Consider the following 18,836-nt stretch of genomic DNA (forward strand, 5'->3'; position numbering starts at 1 on the left):
CTGTCATTTATTCTGTTTTTGGACCCGAACCTGATTTTGCCTCTGGCCATCTCTGACACGAGAAGCCTGGTTTATTGACTTGGTTCTGTTCTTTGGATTCTGATTTTGGATTTCAGACCTGACTTTCTATCTCTATCTATTGGATCTCTGGATTTTCTGACCTGTTCTGTTTCCCTGCTCTCCTCTGACCTGTTTATGACCCAGTTTGTGTAATTGGTCTTGAGATTTCGGGTTTTCGGATTGGATTCTTTGGATCTCCCGGCTCTGATCTTTTGCCTTGACTATGACCCGTCTTCTGCCTCAACATATAGCAGTTTCCCATGTACTCTAACACATTTGGACCCCACTGTGTGTTTGTTAATATAATGCTTAATGTTTTATTGTAATGCCAATGACAATGACATAGTTATATACTCACTACAACAGAGTGTTGTGGAACAACTTTTAAGATGAATATGGGTGTGTTTTTTTAATATGTTTATCTTAATCAGTCTAAATATTTCCAGAAGATATACATTTGGGAGCTGAATGTGCCTTATTCAGTATTAACTCTTTTTGATATTCATATGTGTCATCAAGATATCTATTAGTGTGTATGTGTCAGTGAATATAAAACTATGCTGTAAACTGCTACAATGCTGGGAAATCCAGACTGCTACTGTAACGTACATACTCATCAACCAACACATAGATTTACTGCACACACATCATATAGCAAAACATGTGTACTACCAAATTAGGTTTTGATACACACATGTAGAGAGTATAAAAACACACAAAGGAAGGCAGACAAACACCCACTGCAATGCAGGACAGAGCTTTCCCCTTAACTGTGTGGGAGATACACCAATCACTGAGCAGCTGGGGTGTACTATAGATCCCTTGCTCTGTTATTTCAGTGGTCTTTTTTTCTATCTTTCTTTATGCAATATCGCTCTCTCCCTCCACCTCTTTTCCCCTTCTTATTTCATCCTCCCCTTCTCTGCCTCATCTCCTGCCTATCTAATTTCCTAGTCAGATTGTTTAAACTGGAACAACAATCTTTACTTGCACTCCAATCTGCCAGGTACCTCTGTCAAGTACAGGCCTGTTGAAAGAATAAATCTGCTTTCTAATCTTGATATTAGTCTTGGCTATGAATTCGAAACCTTGTTTAATAACCTAAATGTTATTTTATTCTACTTTAATGTCGTTTTAAAGTAAGAAATACCTTAATTTGTACAGAAGGGCAATTTTATCATTCAATTAACTTTGAAATAATTAAGTTTTGTATAAATTGTGAATAAAACGAGTTGAACGAGTAAATCTCAATTTAGATTGATCAAAAAGCTGCAGTCTCTTCATTATCATAGGTCTTTATGCTTGAACTAATGACAGCAGAGAGTATAACATGGAACAACACGATAGGATACAAACCAGGGATTCAAGGCTGACGCAATAATCTTTCTCCTTTTACTTTGTTTTAGTTATAATGGACATACCTTGAATATTTACTTGGCTTTGTTATTTTTTTGTTTTTATTATTATTATTAGTAGTAGTAGTAGTAGGGGTAGTAGTTGTAATAGTAGTAGTAGTAGTAGTAGTTGTAGTATTATCTTAGGTTTCATGTAGGTAGATAGTAGCTTGTCAAGATGAAACCACCAGTTCAGCTATTCTACAGTGTAAGGTCATCAACTTTTTCTCACCTGGTGGGAGTCTATGCCTGTTAACTGTTCTGAGCTCTAGAATCTGTGTTTGTCAAATTTAATAAACATTTATTTCATGTGTGTATGTGTATGACTTTTACAGGGAGTTTGCAAAGGAGAGGGAACGTGTGGAGAAGAGGCAAGAATTCCTTAAGCTCCGCCGACAACAGCAAATTGAGAGAGAGTTAACAGGTTACTTGGAATGGATCTGCAAAGCAGGTAAGAACATGTCACAAATATTTTAGCTATAAATGTTACATCACTGGGATATTTAGTCACTAGAGTTCAATCTAAATAAAAGCATTAATATACTTGATGGAAAACATGACCAAAATATGAAAATTTTCATTTCAAGTAGAGTATTTTTGTTGCAGAGGAGGTGATGCTGGCTGAAGAAGACAAGAATGCAGAAGAGAAATCGCTGGATGGAGCATGGTACAAAAAGAAGCACAACAACTCTGGTGAGGACTGCCCTCTTGAAAATGAGGTGCTTTCAATATAGTATCAGTTCATATGCATACTTAAAACTACAAAATGCAGCCTTTACCTAAAGGACAAAAAAGGCTAAATAATATGAATAGGGTCTGATGAGATCAAACTAATTTCATCCTGTCATTAGCTATTAATTAAGCACCTTTTTGTCTTTCCTCACATGGGGAAAAGTCTGAAGTTTCAAAGTCTGGGTTTTGGAAAAAAAAAAAAAAAAAAAAGATTAATTTGGAATTTGGATTCAATGGAACCAAGTTGAGTGTAACAAAAGCAAGTGAGAGTTGCGTGCATTTAAGTATGTGGAACAATGACAATAATGGATTTGATTATTCAGCAGTATAAAAAAATCTCTGACATGGAGGACATGATCAGTTTGGACCTAAAACCAAATGAGTCAGGTTTAGCCCTGCAGTTTAATCACCTCTGTTAAAATGCGTTTTATTTTTACTGATAGTGTAAGTCTAACCTGTTTAATGTCAGAATCCTAAAACAAGATATGTTCTGTAGGGACATCACTGTATATCTGATGTGGTTTCATATCCAAGTAATAAAAATTTATCTAGTAATAAAAATAAAAAATTGGAAATACAACCTATACCAATGCCTGATGTGCCCCCTAAAACTGTGCGAGATTATGACATTATGACATACCGAGAATGGACCTAAAAGCCAACAGATACATCCACAAATAGCTGCCTCTTCAGTGCCGTCTTGTTTTGGAAATAATATACTTCAGCTGCCACTGAATTCCTTCAACCTTGGGTACAAGATGGAAAAAAATAGACTGCTTTAACTGATGGACTCACCTGTCCCAGTTGTACAGCATGTCAATGCCCCAGTCCGAACAGGGCACAAATGGAAAGCTGGTCAAGCAATTGACCAGGCTGTTAAACAGCTGTAACATCAGGAAGTTGAGATGGTGCAGTTTGGCAAGGCAGGTTTTGGAAGTGGGCCAGCCCTCAATTGGTGGTCCAAAGCCTCAAATAGGGAAAGGAAGGAGCTAGTAATCTCAGAAGTCACACAGATGCAGTGTGAAATGCTGAAGATCAGAGCAGTCAACATGCAGCAGCAAGGGAGGTGGACAAAGTGGGTGGCAATTACCTGCAGGACCTTCTCCTGGGCCGATATGTGGAAGATCTCACAGGCTAGGTTGAACTTTCTCACAGGGGACACATATGATACCCTCCCAAGCCCCCAAAACCTCCATGACTGGTACGGCTCAGGGACAACCTACAGTCAATGCAAAGCCAAAATGTCCAGCTTGCAGCATATCAGTAAATCAGCCTTGATTGAGGGCAGGAACAGATGGCGTCACAATCAAGGGCTCCGTAAATTAGCAGAGATGTTGGAGAAAGGCATGCTTGAAGCCAACACAGCCAGCCCATCCATCCATCCATCCATCCATCTATCCATCATCTACCGCTTCTTCATGGATCGGGTCGCGGGGGCAGCAGCTTCAGCAGAGAAATCCAGACGTCCCTGTCCCCGGACACTTCCTCCAGCTCTTCTGGGGGGACCCCGAGGCGTTCCCAGGCCAGCCAAGAGACATAGTCTCTCCAACGTATCCTGGGTCTTCCCTGGGGTCTCCTCCCAGTGGGACATGCCCAGAACACCTCACCAGGGAGGCGTCCAGGAGGCAACCTAACCAGATGCCCGAGCCACCTCATCTGACTCCTCTCGATGTGGAGGAGCAGCGGTTATACTCTGAGCCCCTCCCGGATGACCGAGCTTCTCACCCTATCTCTAAGGGAAAGCTCAGATACCCTGCGGAGGAAACTCATTTCGGCCGCTTGTATTCGCGATCACGTTCTTTCGGTCACTACCCACAGCTCGTGACCATAGGTAAGGGTAGGAACGTAGACTGACCGGTAAATCGAGAGCTTCGCCTTCTGGCTCAACTCCTTCTTCACCACGACGGGCCGGTGCAGAGCCCGCATCACTGCAGACGCCGCACCAATCCGCCTGTCAATCTCCTGCTCCATTCGTCCCTCACTTGTGAACCATACCCCGAGATACTTGAACTCCTCCACTTGGGGAAGGATCTCATTCCCGACCTGGAGAGAGCATTCCACCCTTTTCCGGCCGAGGACCATGGTTTAGGATTTGTAGGTGCTGATTCTCATCCCAGCTGCTTCACACTCGGCTGCGAAACCGCTCCAGTGAGAGCTGAAGGTCACGGCCCGACGACGCTAACAGAACCACATCATCCGCAAAAAGCAGAGATCCGATTCTGAGGTTGCCAAAACGGGACCCTCAATGACCTGGCTGCGCCTAGAAATTCTGTCCATAAAAATTATGAACAGAATCGGTGACAAAGGGCAGCCCTGACGGAGTCCAACCCTCACCAGAAACATGTCCGACTTACTGCCGGCAACACGGACCAAACTGGTGACCTATGAATAAATAAATGATTGGCCTGTAATTTGAAATTCATGATGAACAGTATTTATTTTGTTGAAAGCTGACTTATTTTTTTGCTCGATGATATTGTTAATTTCTTCAGCCAGCCCCTATACTTAGAGGTTGGTGTGATCTGCTCTTAGTTTCTACCACCCACTTGACTTTGTTGTCGTCTTATATATTATATAGATTTACGTCTGTGTGGGCCTTTTCTTGAAATGTTGTTCCCTAGAAGCTATTAGTTGACCCTAAATGAATCTTTGTAGAACATGCAATTTCTTCCTCTTCAGCCTTGCAACCAAAACGATGCTTACTTTGAGATGCAAAAGCAAAGGCTTGTCCCCTCTGAGCGAACGCTTAGTTTTGGAACATTCAGGAGCAGTTCATCAACTGACTTGAGAGTACGAGTAGTTGTATAAGGGCAAAGCAGCTCAGAGAGGTAGGGTGGGGCAAGACCGTTGAGAGCTTTAAAAGTAAATAAGAGGGCTTTCAAATTAATCCTTGAATACATGTGCAGCCAGTGGAGCAAGGCTAAAATGGGGTAAATGTGCAGATTTTTTTCATGTGCTAATTAAAATATGTGCAGCAGCATTTTGAACCGTTTGAAGCAGAGTTACGGAGGAAACACTAACCCCAATGTAAAGTGTATTATAGTAATCCAGCCAAACTGTGACAAAGGCGTGGATGACTGAATCAAAATGCTGCCAAGACAGAAATGGATTTATGTTTGTAAGATACCTCAAATGGAAAAAGCTTGATTTGACAACTGCTCTGATCTGACTGTCAAGCTTAAGATCGGCATCCACTTTAACCCCAAAGTTGATATACTGGGTCACGCTACTCAAATCATACTGGAGGGGGTCTAAGTGGTGTGGCCAAAAACCATCACTTCCATCTCTTTTTCATTAAAATTTAAGAAGTTAAGAGCCATCGAGGTCTTTATATCATCAAGGCACTTGAGCAATTTTTTTACAGAATAACCTTCATTCTTTTTAGGAGGTACATAAAGCTGACTGTCATCTGCGTAACAGTGGAATGAAATAACATGTTGCCTTAAAGGGATAGTTTGCCTCTTTTGACATGAAGCTGTATGACATCCCATATTAGCGATATCATTTATGAATATTTTCTTACCCCCTGCGTCCTGTGAGCCAAGTTCCAGCCTCGTTTTGGCATTGACGAAGGTAGTCCGGCTAGTTGGCTGGGGTCGCAAAAATAAAGCGTCTTGTTTCTCAAAACAATATGCGTTCAAAAGAGCAATACATTTGCATCACAAAACTGTTATCCAGAAAAAGTCAGACCTCACAATTGCTTGGCGCTATTTTTGCCTCCCTTCATATCAATGCGTACAGCTACCTGCCGATAGCCGCACGTGTTACGTTGTTTACTGCTCGGAAGCAGGGGACTGCTCGGTCTGCACTTCGGTCTGGACAGTTTACATAGCCCGTAGTGATACGAAGGTAGAGAGAAATAGCGCCAAGCGACAGAGGCGAACTATCCCTTTAAGAATTGAGCCAACTGGGAGCAGATGGGAGAGAAGAGGAGGGAACCTAAAACCGAGCCGTGAGGGACCCCACATGAGAGGGGAGTGGAGCAAGATGCAAATTCACCAAAGCTAACATAAAATGTTCGAGTCGCCAAGTAGGATCTGAACCACTCCAGTGCTACACCCCCAATACCAATATCCACTGCTCCAAACGAGAGAGTAAAATAATATGGTCCACTGTGTCAAATGCAGAAGTTAGATCTAAAAGCATAAGAATAACACAGTCACCAGAATCAGAAGTTAAAAACATATAGTTAAAGCTAATTTAGTACTGTGTAACATTTTAAAGCCAGAGTGGAAAACTTTGAGGATATTATGTTCTTCCATGAAAGTCATTAATTGACTATAAACAATCTTCTTGAGGAACTTTGAGAGAAATGCTAGTATAGGAGCTCACCTTGAGCTATTGTGTGACCCAGGAATGACCTGGCTGACGCGTTAATAAAGAAGTCCACAAAGGCATCTTCTATGCGAAAGTGTTGTTTTGTTTATTCCATTAAAACGCTAGCCATTACAATCAGGCTGCTATACCACAGACAGGTAACGGTCAAAAGCCATTTGCCCTTCCGGGTCAACACCTAACATCAACAGCAATGCTCCTACCTTTATACCTGAACCTTCAGTGACACCCAGTGTACAGGTTCAAACATTAGACCTTGGCAGTAGCAAATTGGCTGTTACACGCCGGCCCCTAATTGTTATGGTAAGCAAACATAACAATTCACAAAACAAAAGCAAAACGAAACAAAAAACAAATATTACTGCACTTCATGTACCAAACACAGTTTTGTAATAGGCCTCTCAATTATGTTAGATTTGGTTTGCAATTTCACAGAGCGCACATGACCCCATTTGTCTGGAAAAACCCCCAGAACTCTGCCCAAAGGCCATGAACCTCGAGGCGCTGCTGCATCCATCACCACCACAATATCTCCGATGGTCAGATTCCTTTTCTTCTGATTCCACTTTTGTCTCTCTTGAAGCAGGGGCAAGTACTCGCGTACCCATCGTTTCCAGAAGATGTCGGCAACGTACTGAACCTGCCTCCATCGTCTTTTCACGTACTGATCGTGAGGTCCAAACACTCCAGGTGGTAGCGCTGGTTTCCCTTTTAACAACAGAAGATGATTAGGAGTGAGTGGCTCCAGGTCAAAGGGATCATCTGAGAGCTGAGTGACTGGACGGTCATTTAAAATGGCCTCCACTTCACAAAGTAATGTAATCCATCTTCGTCCAGAGTCTGCTGGCGCAGAACAGAACTCAGAACCTTTCGAATCAGTCTGATCATTCGTTCCCATACACCTCCATGGTGCGAGGCTGATGGTGGATTGAAGCTCCAATTAATTCCAACTTGAGAAAGGTTCCTTTGAACTTGGGCATGGTTTAAGGCAGCAACGGCCAGCTTCAATTCTCTTTCTGCTCCACAAAAGTTGGTGCCATTGTCAGATATCAGAGTTACAACTTGTCCTCTCCTACTAATAAAGCGGCGTAAGGCATTGATACAAGCATCAGTTTCCAGTGACACTGCCACCTCTAAATGCACAGCTCTGCTAGTTAGACAAGTAAATATCACTCCGTAACGTTTGCAGGTTGATCTTCCTCTTTTTATTTCGATGGGACCAAAGTAATCCACTCCTGAATTAGTGAATGGTGGCAGGTCAGGAATGATTCTTACTCTAGGAAGATCTGCCATCTTCTGATCAATAGCTCTGCCATTATAGCGACGACAGAAGCTACATTCAGAAATGATCTTTCGTACAGCCGAGTTGGCATTTGTGATCCAAAACCTCCTTCTAACAGCAGACAGTGTATGACTGCGTCCACTATGACCCAAAGCCCTATGCACATGCTTGAGGATAAGCCCAGAAATATGCTGGTCTTTAGAAATAATGAATGGATGTTTAGCCTCTTCAGGCATAGCTCCTTTACTCAATCTTCCGCCAACTCTCAAGAGCCCATCTTCCAGGACTGGATCCAACTTATAGATAGAACTATGACGGCTCACTGTGGATCTGGTAGAAGATAAAGCAGTAATCTCCTCTTGGAACCTCAACTGCTGGCAGTAGCGAATGATGGCTACTTCTGCTTGCAACAGCTCATCCACAGTCAGGGCACAAGGGGGTGTTATGACTGCTTGGGCCCTGACCTGTGGTGAACACTGATCAGCTCCCTTCTCATTGCTTGCCACAGGTTCAGTTAGCCGTCCTTTCTGCCTGATTCGTTGCAGTAGCACAGCCTTTAATCTCAGAATCCAGGCAACAGATGTCTTTAAACATCTCCAATCAGAAAAATAGACAATGAACTGGTATGTTGGATTGTGTACATTTAGATTAATGGCATTCGTTGTCACTTCTCGTTTAACCTCTGGATCATTGGAGCCTACTGACGTGTCCAATGCAATCTTAGGCCATTCTTCGTCAGTTTTCCAAAGGTCATTGGTCATTTTTTAAGAAATTTTCCATTTTCAACCCTCTCGATGCATCATCTGCTGGATTGTCTGTGGTTCGGACATGCCGCCACTGTGAGGGCCTTGCTGCTTCTCTAATGGTAGAAATTCGATTTGCAACAAATGTTTGGAATCGTCTGTCCTCATTATTGATGTATTTTAACACCGCAGTGCTGTCAGTCCAAAAGATTGAGTCATCCAGTTGGAATTTGAGCTCTGCCTTCAGCATCAGATCCACTCTGACAGCAAGAACGGCTGCAGTCAACTCCAATCGAGGGATAGTAACTGCTTTCAATGGAGTCACTCTGGCCTTACCCAACAAAAGGGACACTTGAATGTCATTAGACTGGTTTAGGATGCGAATGTATGTTGCCGTTCCGTAACCATCTTCACTAGCATCTGCAAAGTGGTGTAATTGGGCATGCATAATTGTACCAAAGTTCACAGGCTTAATGGACCTAGTCACATTGAAAGTGGCCAACAGATCCAATTCTTCCAGCCAACTTTTCCATTGACGCAAGAGGTCAGGTGGCAATTCTTCGTCCCAACTGCATTTCCTCCTACACAGTTCTTGTTGCATCATCTTGGCCACTAGGGTGACTGGTGCCAAAAGGCCCAAAGGATCGTACACAGAACTGGTAACTGATAGCATGCCACGTCTAGTGAGAGGCTGCTGCTTCATTTCCATCCTAAACTTGAAGGAATCTGTCTCAACACACCATTGCAGACCTAGAGCCCTCTCCACTGGAAGCTGATCACGATCCAAGTCCAGTTCCTTAAGGTCCTGAGCCCTTTTTTCTTTGACAATGTTCTGTAGAACAACACGGCTGTTGCTGATCCATTTTTCCAACCAGAAACCACCCTTCAGGCATAATGTGGTCAGTTCTTCAATCATGCGGATAGCCTCCTGTGATGTGGCTGAGCTCTTTAAATAATCATCGACATAAAAATTCTGCGTAATGCATTGCAGCACTTCAGATGAATATTCTGACTTATTATCATCAGCCGTCTTCCTCAGGGCATAAGCAGCACAACTAGGAGAAGAGGTGGCAACAAATAGGTGTACGGTCATCCTATATCCCACCAGGTCTTTAGTCGTGTCTCCTTCGGGCCACCAGAGAAAGCGAAGGAAATCACGATCTTCTTCATGAACCTTCACCTGGTGGAACATGGCTTGAATATCACCCATGAATGCCACAGTCTCCTCTCTGAAACGAGTGAGAACTCCGAGCAGTGAGCTAGTAAGGTTGGGGCCTTGTAGAAGTTCTGTGTTTAGACAAGCTCCTTGAAAGGATGCTCCACAATCGAACACCACACGGAGTGAGCCCTTTCTTGGATGGCGAACCGCATGATGTGGGATATACCACAGCTTGCCCTTTGTTCCAGACAGCTGCTGAGGAGTCAACTGCTCGGCGTAACCTTTACTGATAATCTTATTCATGTATTCTGTGTACTCTTGATGAAGGTCTGAATTGTTCAAGAACTTTCTCTTTAAACCTTGCATCCTTTGCCTTGCAATTGCAAAGTTGTTAGGCAAAAGGAGGTCCTTCTTCTTAAAGGGCAATTTCAAGGAGTATCTCCCCTCCTGCCATGTGGCTGACTGTTCTGCTATTTCCAGGAACCTGTGGTCTTCTCTTGACAGTTCCCTTTCCTCACTGGCCTTGTCATTGAATTCGTGGTTATACTGCTCCGTCAACATTCTTTCCAGCTTGCATAAGGAGATCCTGTTTACTGTGACAGAACATCGCTTCGGCTCGAATTCTTCATCACCATTGGCTCTGGCCATTGGACCATTGATGACCCATCCCAAAACAGTCTTGATGGCATAAGGTCCATTTCCGCGACTATTAATGACCTCCCAGGGTTCCATTATCTTAGGAGCATTAGTGCCAATTAACAGGTCGACATTTGCATCTATACTTGGAATGTGTACTTCGGACAGATATGGCCATTTAGTCAAGTCTCCAGGTGTTACCATGTCTTCTACTGTCACTGGCATCTCTTTCTGTGTAAACACCTCTGGAAGCATATGGAAGTCGTTTTTGTCCAGGCCAGTTATCTCCAAGTCAGTTAATGAATGTGCAGATATGGTTTTCTCTTGGCCCATAGTTCGTAACAAGAGTTTAGTTTTCCTGCCTGTAACATTCAATTTCTGCATTAGATCTTCTGAGCAGAATGTAGCAGAGCTACCTGAATCCAGAAAGGCATAGGTGTGAATGACTCTATTCCCCTTTGCTGATTTCACCTTAACAGGCAGGATAGATAGAGCGCATCTTTCCTTGCCGGCCCCTGTTAGGCTACATGCTTTCAACGAGGTCAACTCTTCACTTGGTTGACCCTTTGCCTGCTCTGTGGTTGTAGGATGCCTTTGAATATGAAGCACTGTAGGATGATGCTGACCACACACTGTACACTGCAGACGCTGGTGGCAATGGCGGCTCAGATGTCCAAAACTCAGGCATGCAAAGCAAACTCCCCTTTCTTTCAAAAGAGTCATTTTTTCTTTATGGCCCTTTCTCTGAAATTGCTTGCATTTCTCCAAAGCATGGCTGAGCCCACAACAAATGCATTGTTGTTCTTTGATGGTAGCTAAATCTGCTGTTTCTACAAGATCACCCTCAGGTGGATCCATAGCGACTGTGGTGGCTACTACATTTCCCTTGGCTCGTTCTCGGGGTTGCAACTTGAATTTGATGTTGTCCTTTCCCCCTACGCCTGATGAATCTTGAATATCACCAAACAAGGGATCAGAAAGTATCTTCACTCGTCTGTCAATAAATGCAACCAAACTGCCGAAATGAGCTCTATCACCAGTCGTTTCCATTATGTCATGTGCTTTAGTCCGTCATTGCTCTCTCATCTTAAAGGGTAACTTTGAAATTATGGTTCTCATATTCACTGGCATATTCAGTTCTTGTACATATGGCAACTCCTCCATGACATTGCAGCATCCATAGAAATAAGGTGTATTCTTGGAGTGAATCCACATCCTCAGATTTTATATTTTGCCATGCCAAGGCTCTTTCCATATAGGCAGTTGCTACTTTGTATGGATTTCCAAAGTGTTCCTTCAAGAGTTCTCTTGCTACCATGTAGCCTCGATCAGGAGCCATGTGCTGACAGCTGCGCACCAACTCTTGTGGTCGTCCTCTTGTAAACTGCTCTAAATAATACAAGCAGTCCGCCTTTTCTGCCTTTCGTTCTATTCCTTGTTCAAAGACCTTTATAAATGCCCTATACTGTAATGGGTCTCCTCCAAATGCAGGAATTTCTCGAGGTGGCAAGGTCAACATACTCTGTTGCTGCACTAAAGTTGCTGTGATTTCGGTTTGCCGATGTATTACGTTGAGGAGATCAGTAGGTGTGTGTCTGCCTCCTTGTGGAGGGTAAGATGGTAGATGCACCTTATCCACGGTTGACAGACAAGTTGGGTTGTAATGATCTCAGGACATTGGTAGTTTGCTGTGGTCCCTGTAAATTATGCCATTGTTTGGATGCTGCCTCGCAGCCCTGTTCCATTTCTGGTTTCCATCCCTTTTGTGACAATTGTGGTTTCTCCCATGGCAGTGGCATTTCGCTGGCTGGTTGCATGGTAGTGGTCCATCCACTTTTCCTTAGGTCCATGGGTTTATTCCACTGCTTAGAGGCAACTTCACACCACTGTTCGGTTGCCTTTCTCCGTTCATCTGCCACAGGTGGATAATTGGGTAGCAAACTGGTCTGTTGCATTATCTTAGTTGATTCTGGATTGAATTCCCTTGCTGTTGGATCTAGCACAAAGGACTGTTTTGGTCTCGCCTTTGCCAAGTATGAGTTCATACCATCTGATGGTGCCCGAGAACAGCTTCTCGCTTCTGGGGCATGTAGTATGTTTAACTTAGCAGCTGATGCAGCCAATTCAGTTTCAAGGTCAAGTTCTTCTCTTCTTCTTCTCAACTGTTGCTCCCTTTCCTCCAGTGCATGCTTTTCCTTTAATGATGATACACGAGTTAATAGCGCAGCTCTCTCTGCCTCCGCTTGTTTCCTGAGAGAGGAAGTGGTACTCAATTTGCTCATACCACTCCTGTGACTCCTATGACCTGAGCACTGGCTACCAACATTTGAGATGCTATCATCTGGATTGATTTCATCATCAGCACTCTGTTGTATAACATTAGGTGCGACAGTGGGCAAACTTAATTTCTCAAAAGTATCAGATGGTCGTACATGATGAGAAACAATGTCAGTTTGTTCAATACCTTCATCATTATTACATGAAACCCACAACCTTGCATCACGTATTGACTCATTATTAAACAACATTTTTGCTTTGAACCACGTTTCATGTTTTTCTTTGACATCACATGGGAATAAATTCAACAATGACTCATGCACAGCGTTTACATCAGCACACACGTCTGTCAAATTTTTAAGAGCATTTTCAACTTTCATTTTGTTGTTATTGACCATTGAGATATGCATTGCCTTTCTTACCGAAGCGGCTTTATTTAATTTAGCCTTTCTATCAGCTTGTAATGTTTCCAATTTCGCCGCATATCCTCGAGGGGTAAGTTTGACAACACGCTTTTGAGTCCGTGTTTTAGAAACGCCGCCACTAGCGACGCCACTAACAATGTCAGTACGTGCAGCTTCGGCAGTTTGTAAAGTTTCCGACACATCAGTCCCATTCTTTACCGTATCAACAGATTGCATGATCAGTCAATCGAACAAATAGTTCAAACGTAATCAACCGAACGAATAGTCCATCAACCGTAATCCGAATACAAAACGCAAAGTTCATCCAAGTGAAAACGACGCAAAAAAAAAGGTCCCCCCAAATACCAATGCATTGGTTTTAGATTAGCTTAAGTGTGCGCACAATAAATGGCCATTTTAGCAATGTAGCGCTACTTTTACCTCGTTGGGCGCCATTTCCAGGAATACTTCATGCCAGCTTCGGTAGAAGATTCAAATCCATAATCCAAGCGACTCCCGTTAACATCCACTCGTGGCCTCCAACGCGCTGGAACTCCAGTACCCACCAAGGCGAAAGATTCCAATCGGCAGCTAGGCTTTTGACTATGATATAGGAGCTCACCTTGAGCTATTGTGTGACCCAGGAATGACCTGGCTGACGCGTTAATAACGAAGTCCACAAAGGCATCTTCTATGCGAAAGTGTTGTTTTGTTTATTCCATTAAAACGCTAGCCATTACAATCAGGCTGCTATACCACAGACAGGTAACGGTCAAAAGCCATTTGCCCTTCCGGGTCAACACCTAACATCAACAGCAATGCTCCTACCTTTATACCTGAACCTTCAGTGACACCCAGTGTACAGGTTCAAACATTACACCTTGGCAGTAGCAAATTGGCTGCTACAGCTAGTTTGGATATAGATCCATAGTTAGAGAGAACTGTGGTGTCAAGAGTGGTTTTATTTTAATCAGGGGGTGGACTTACCTGACTCCCGCCCTCTGGTATTCGCATACCATCTGGGACGAGCCCACAACTGACATGATTTCAAATGGGGCTATTTTTTCTAAAACTCGTGCATGTGATTGGATGAAGAATCTGTCTGTCATCTTGACTGACACGCCACTTCAGCCACTCCCAATGACTCAACCCATGACGTAGCTCAGAGCTTACCTGACTCCCGCCCTCTGGAGCATGAATGGGCGGCCATAATGCGACCATTCATCCAAAGTACCACCCAGCGATTAATGATTGGCTCTCATTATTTTCTAATCGGACGGAACACATATGACTCCCAGGCTCCTCAGATGGTTGTGTGAGGAAAGGGAACACCCCCGCGTGTAGTTGGTGAACGCAGCCAGATGACAAGAGTCAGGTTAGGGGTGGACTACTGTGTATTTCAGATTTACAGGAACAACACCTGAAGACAGACTGCTATTGAGAACTTGCAGTACAGATGGCCCTATAGAAGGGAAAACCTCTTTAAATAGTCGAGGAGGGACGGCATCATTTGGAGAGCCTGATGGCCACAGATGATCAACAATCTTCTGTAAAAATACCAAAGTCACAGGCTCAAAGGGGACAAAGACTGAGTGATCATATTTGGAAGGTGCAATAACAGCCCTTGTTGATGTAACCTTATTAATAAAAAAAAAATTAAGAAAGCTTTCACAGACAGCAGAGGAGGGTTCAACGCCGACAATCTGTGTGGCATTAAGAACAGAGTCAATGTTTTTTTAAACAAAGTGCAAGGTGTGCGACGGATTGACAAAATCATACAGGTATACTGGTGTATATTTTTTACAGTGTTTTAATTTAACTGAGAGTGTTAAATTGATAACGACATGACCTAAGATAAAGTTTTAACTGCATGTTACATTTTATACATGTTATACAGAGATGACAGAAGTGCTGAAAGAAAGTGAACAATGAGGAAATAGTTCAAATGATTGACTTTATTCCACTTTGTATTTGAAGTGCTAAAGAGGACTAAGAAGAGTAAAAATGACCTCATCAATGCAGAAGAAGGGGAAGACCACTTCACTGATATCTCATCTGTTGGTGAGGACAATACATGATACACACTATCTGCCATATCACTGCATGTCTCCAAATTGTGTTGGTTCTTTGTGGTCAGGGCAGCACACAAACACACAATAAAGAGCTCATATTATTGCAGTGATACAAAGTTGCATGAATGAAATGCTTCAACTTCTATTACCTTGGTGATGGATCATTAATTTGTCATCAGAGATGGGCATAGGTGGTAGATCAGGGATTTCATATTTAGCATTCCATACCTGTAAATCCCTTATCTTTCACTGTTTCCGTCTGGTTTTTCACAGCCAAGGTGAAACTGAGATGGAAACTGGTGTGCTGTAGATTCAGAAAAACATTGAACCGTTTGTTATTAACATACATTTAATCAAGATTCATCAAGCTATTTGCTGGGATAAAAATTTTAATTTTATGCTGTGAAGTTTATTATTTAATGAAAATGCTGTTGCACATGTAGTTTTAAGGATAATGTTGAAGAGATTTGATATTGATTGATAATAGATAGGTGATTAATTGAGAGATAAATGTACTAAAAATAGAGCAGGAAATGAGTAGCCCACTAGTGTAACGGGTGGTGTATGGACCCAATTGCAGTACAAAGGACTCAGGAACAGTGGTAAAAGTTCAACGTTTTACTTAGACTCCGACAGACAGGCAAACAGTTCAGAAACCGGCAAACTAGAATCAGGAGAGGAGAGGCTAAACTCTTGGTCAGGGACAGAAGGCAGGGTCGACTTACCAGGAGGCAGACGAAGCAGGGGAATCGGGGACAGGCAGGAGAATGCTGGAAAGTCTTGCATAACAAAGAACAATCTGGCAAAGGAGTGAGTGTGGCGCTGGTGAGTATATGCTGGGCTGATTGCATGTGATGAGAGGCAGCTGTGTGCACAGGTGAGTAGAGTAAAGTGACGAAGTGGGTGTGGCTGAGTGGGCAGAGGCAGGATCAATGGAAAACTACTGAGGTCAAGATGATTGAACTGTGACAACTAGTGTTTCTGCATTAGTAATGAAATTCTCATGGAATAATTTTTCTCCTCTTGATTCGTGTTATCCCTCTTAACATTTGAGCATAATTTAAGTTCCTTATGGTCCAGTGTTGTACAGGCTAAAGGGGTGCATGGAGAGGGGTGGTGAAGACATGATTTTGTAGTCCAGAAGGGCTATATTTCGGCTACATAACAATTAAAGATTGTTAGAATATAAGAACTTCACACTGTATCAGTTGAATTCACCACTGTATAATATATAAAGGACTGTGCTGGAGCATATCAACTTAAAACTGACAAATAAATCACTCTGCAATGAAATAACTGTCAAAATGTAAAGTTATCTACTTTGGGCAAAACTACCTTAGTTCTAGACCTGGTATCTTTATTACCTTTTTGTATGTTTTATTCCAACTGCTCCCCCAGGGTCGCCATTTGCACGGGCCAGTGTGAAGAGCAAGAATGAGAGCTCATCATATTTGAGGAGAAAAGAAAAGAGGATTCGTTTCACCATCCGCCATTTGGTCAAGTCCCAGAGCTTCTACTGGACTGTATTGTGTCTTGTTGGCCTCAACACGTTGTGTGTAGCCATAGTACACTATGACCAGCCTGAGTGGCTAACTTGTGCACTATGTGAGTTTCAGTGAATATGTATTCAATTAATAATTTTTAAGTAAACTTAAAGGCCTGTATGTTATTTGTATCTACTGTATTTAGCCGACAATATTATATTAGAACACTGACACATACAGTTTTAACTGAAAAAAAGAAAATGATTAAAAAAAAAACACATGGGTCTGTGGTGGTTAACACCATCACCTCACAGCAAGAGGATTCCTGTTTCGATTCCCAGCTGGGGATCTCACGGCAGTTGTCACATTCTTTCTGTGTACGCTTGAGTTCTCCCTGGGTACTCCGGCTTCGTCCCACTGCCCAAAAACATGCATATTAGGTTAATTGGTAACTCTAAATTGGCCCAAGGAGTGAGTTTGATTGTAGACGGTTGTTTGTCTTGTTTGTCTCTGTGTGGCCCTGTGATGGATCGGCAACCTGTCCAGGGTGTACCCTGCCTCTCGCCCAATGACAGCTGGGATAGGTGCCAGCCCCCCCCCCATGGATGGAAAATAATAATAATGATGATAATAATAATCTGACCACAAGTCGTTCTACCTTAAAATGGTTTATAATGCTTGCATTCAGTAGACATGTTGTGGAAGGTTACAAAGAACTATTAAACACTTCATGCACTTAATTTCTCTATTCACTCATATGCAAATTTAGATTGTTATTATCCTAATTTTGAACACAAATGTGTGGGCAAGCATTGATCTGTGATTTTTGTTATTCTCCCTGGACAGACTTGGCAGAGTTTGTATTTTTGGGCTTGTTCCTGGCGGAGATGTCCATGAAAATGTATGGCCTTGGACCCCAGAACTACTTCCACTCTTCTTTCAACTGTTTTGACTTTGGGGTGAGTTTTCTTGTATAGCTTTGACCTTTGTCAGTTCACAGTGGATTTTAAAATGTGAACATGAATGAGGACATAAGAGATGAGATCCTGAATCATGTGCCTGAGAAAAGAAATGTTTCATTTTTATAACAGAATATGTGTTGGCCTGCAGGATTTATCAGACTGTGTTCACAGGTCATTATTGGCAGTATTTTTGAGGTTATCTGGGCTGCCATCAAACCTGGTGCCTCATTTGGAATAAGTGTCCTGCGAGCATTAAGACTGCTTAGGATCTTCAAAGTCACTAAGTAAGTCATGGGGTATCTTTGTGTGTATGCTGAAAATTAGTCCGGCCTTTTGTTCTTAATATAGCATGTTCACATCTGTGTGTGTAGGTACTGGAACTCTTTGAGGAACCTGGTGGTATCCTTGCTTAACTCTATGAAGTCCATCATCAGCCTGTTGTTCCTGCTCTTTCTCTTCATCGTCGTCTTTGCTTTGCTTGGCATGCAGCTGTTTGGTGGCCAGTGAGTAATTTATCCTGTTGTTTGTTGTAAAAACATTTATTGAAAAGATCTGTGCCTCACCAAGCTGAGCTGTGGTGACACCAGGAGTTTATGTGGTTCCTTTGGGCAACTAAACATTTGGTGATCCTTACAGTTCTCAATTATGTTCAAACCGAATCAGGATCAGTGCTGGCCATTGCTGTTTTATAGTACTACAACTCTCATAGAAACTGTGTATCAGTCCACTAATTTAGCAATATTATTATTATAATACTATGTTTAATTATTATTTTTAAGAGGGAAAAATAATTAAGAACAGGGTTAATTAATTTGCTTTTTGACTGTCTAGCCCTGCAGCCTGCAAATCCCCTTAATCCTGCTTCTTCTGAGCGCTCTTAAGCTAAATTTATTAGTTTAGATTAGATAATACTCAAATAATATCTCAGAAAATGTATGAACACACCCATAATCCAACAACCAGCTCGCTTATACTGGCTTTTAATCATTTACTTACTTTCAGATAATTTAGTTGAACTCATGTGCATAACCTGCAAGCACTCAAGTGTAGGGAAAATGTAGATGAATTACAAACATACAACCCACAATGCAAAGGTCTAATTCTTTGCTGATATTCGCTGCAGTGTGTGTGTGTGTGTGTGTGTGTGTTGGTGTTTATATGTGTGACTGTCTATGAGCTGTACAGTGCTGCAGCATGTGAACGAGTGAGAGATCTCCCTGACCCGACTAAAACCAGAGTGAATCTGTCCTGTTATGTTGTCAGTATCTCTAGGTACATAGTGGACCAGCTGTGTAT

General features: G+C 42.5%; 1 protein-coding gene across 10 annotated transcripts in view; it reads left to right on the forward strand.

The window, feature by feature from the left end:
• cacna1ba (calcium channel, voltage-dependent, N type, alpha 1B subunit, a) overlaps window positions 1-18,836 on the forward strand; it is a 184,394-nt gene that overhangs the window by 76,762 nt on the left and 88,796 nt on the right. For 7 of the 10 annotated variants that reach the window (XM_075468179.1, XM_075468178.1, XM_075468181.1 and 4 more), the window contains exons 7-13: window positions 1,790-1,905; window positions 2,061-2,147; window positions 15,000-15,081; window positions 16,482-16,699; window positions 17,425-17,537; window positions 17,712-17,824; window positions 17,912-18,043. In XM_075468179.1, coding sequence (XP_075324294.1) covers window positions 1,790-1,905; window positions 2,061-2,147; window positions 15,000-15,081; window positions 16,482-16,699; window positions 17,425-17,537; window positions 17,712-17,824; window positions 17,912-18,043 — 861 coding nt within the window. Of the gene's footprint in view, window positions 1-1,789; window positions 1,906-2,060; window positions 2,148-14,999; window positions 15,084-16,481; window positions 16,700-17,424; window positions 17,538-17,711; window positions 17,825-17,911; window positions 18,044-18,836 lie in introns of all 10 variants that reach the window. The other 3 variants (XM_075468182.1, XM_075468188.1, XM_075468184.1) reach the window with 1 other exon arrangement.

Source organism: Odontesthes bonariensis, chromosome 6, assembly GCF_027942865.1.
Source record: "Odontesthes bonariensis isolate fOdoBon6 chromosome 6, fOdoBon6.hap1, whole genome shotgun sequence".
Lineage (NCBI taxonomy): Eukaryota > Metazoa > Chordata > Actinopteri > Atheriniformes > Atherinopsidae > Odontesthes > Odontesthes bonariensis.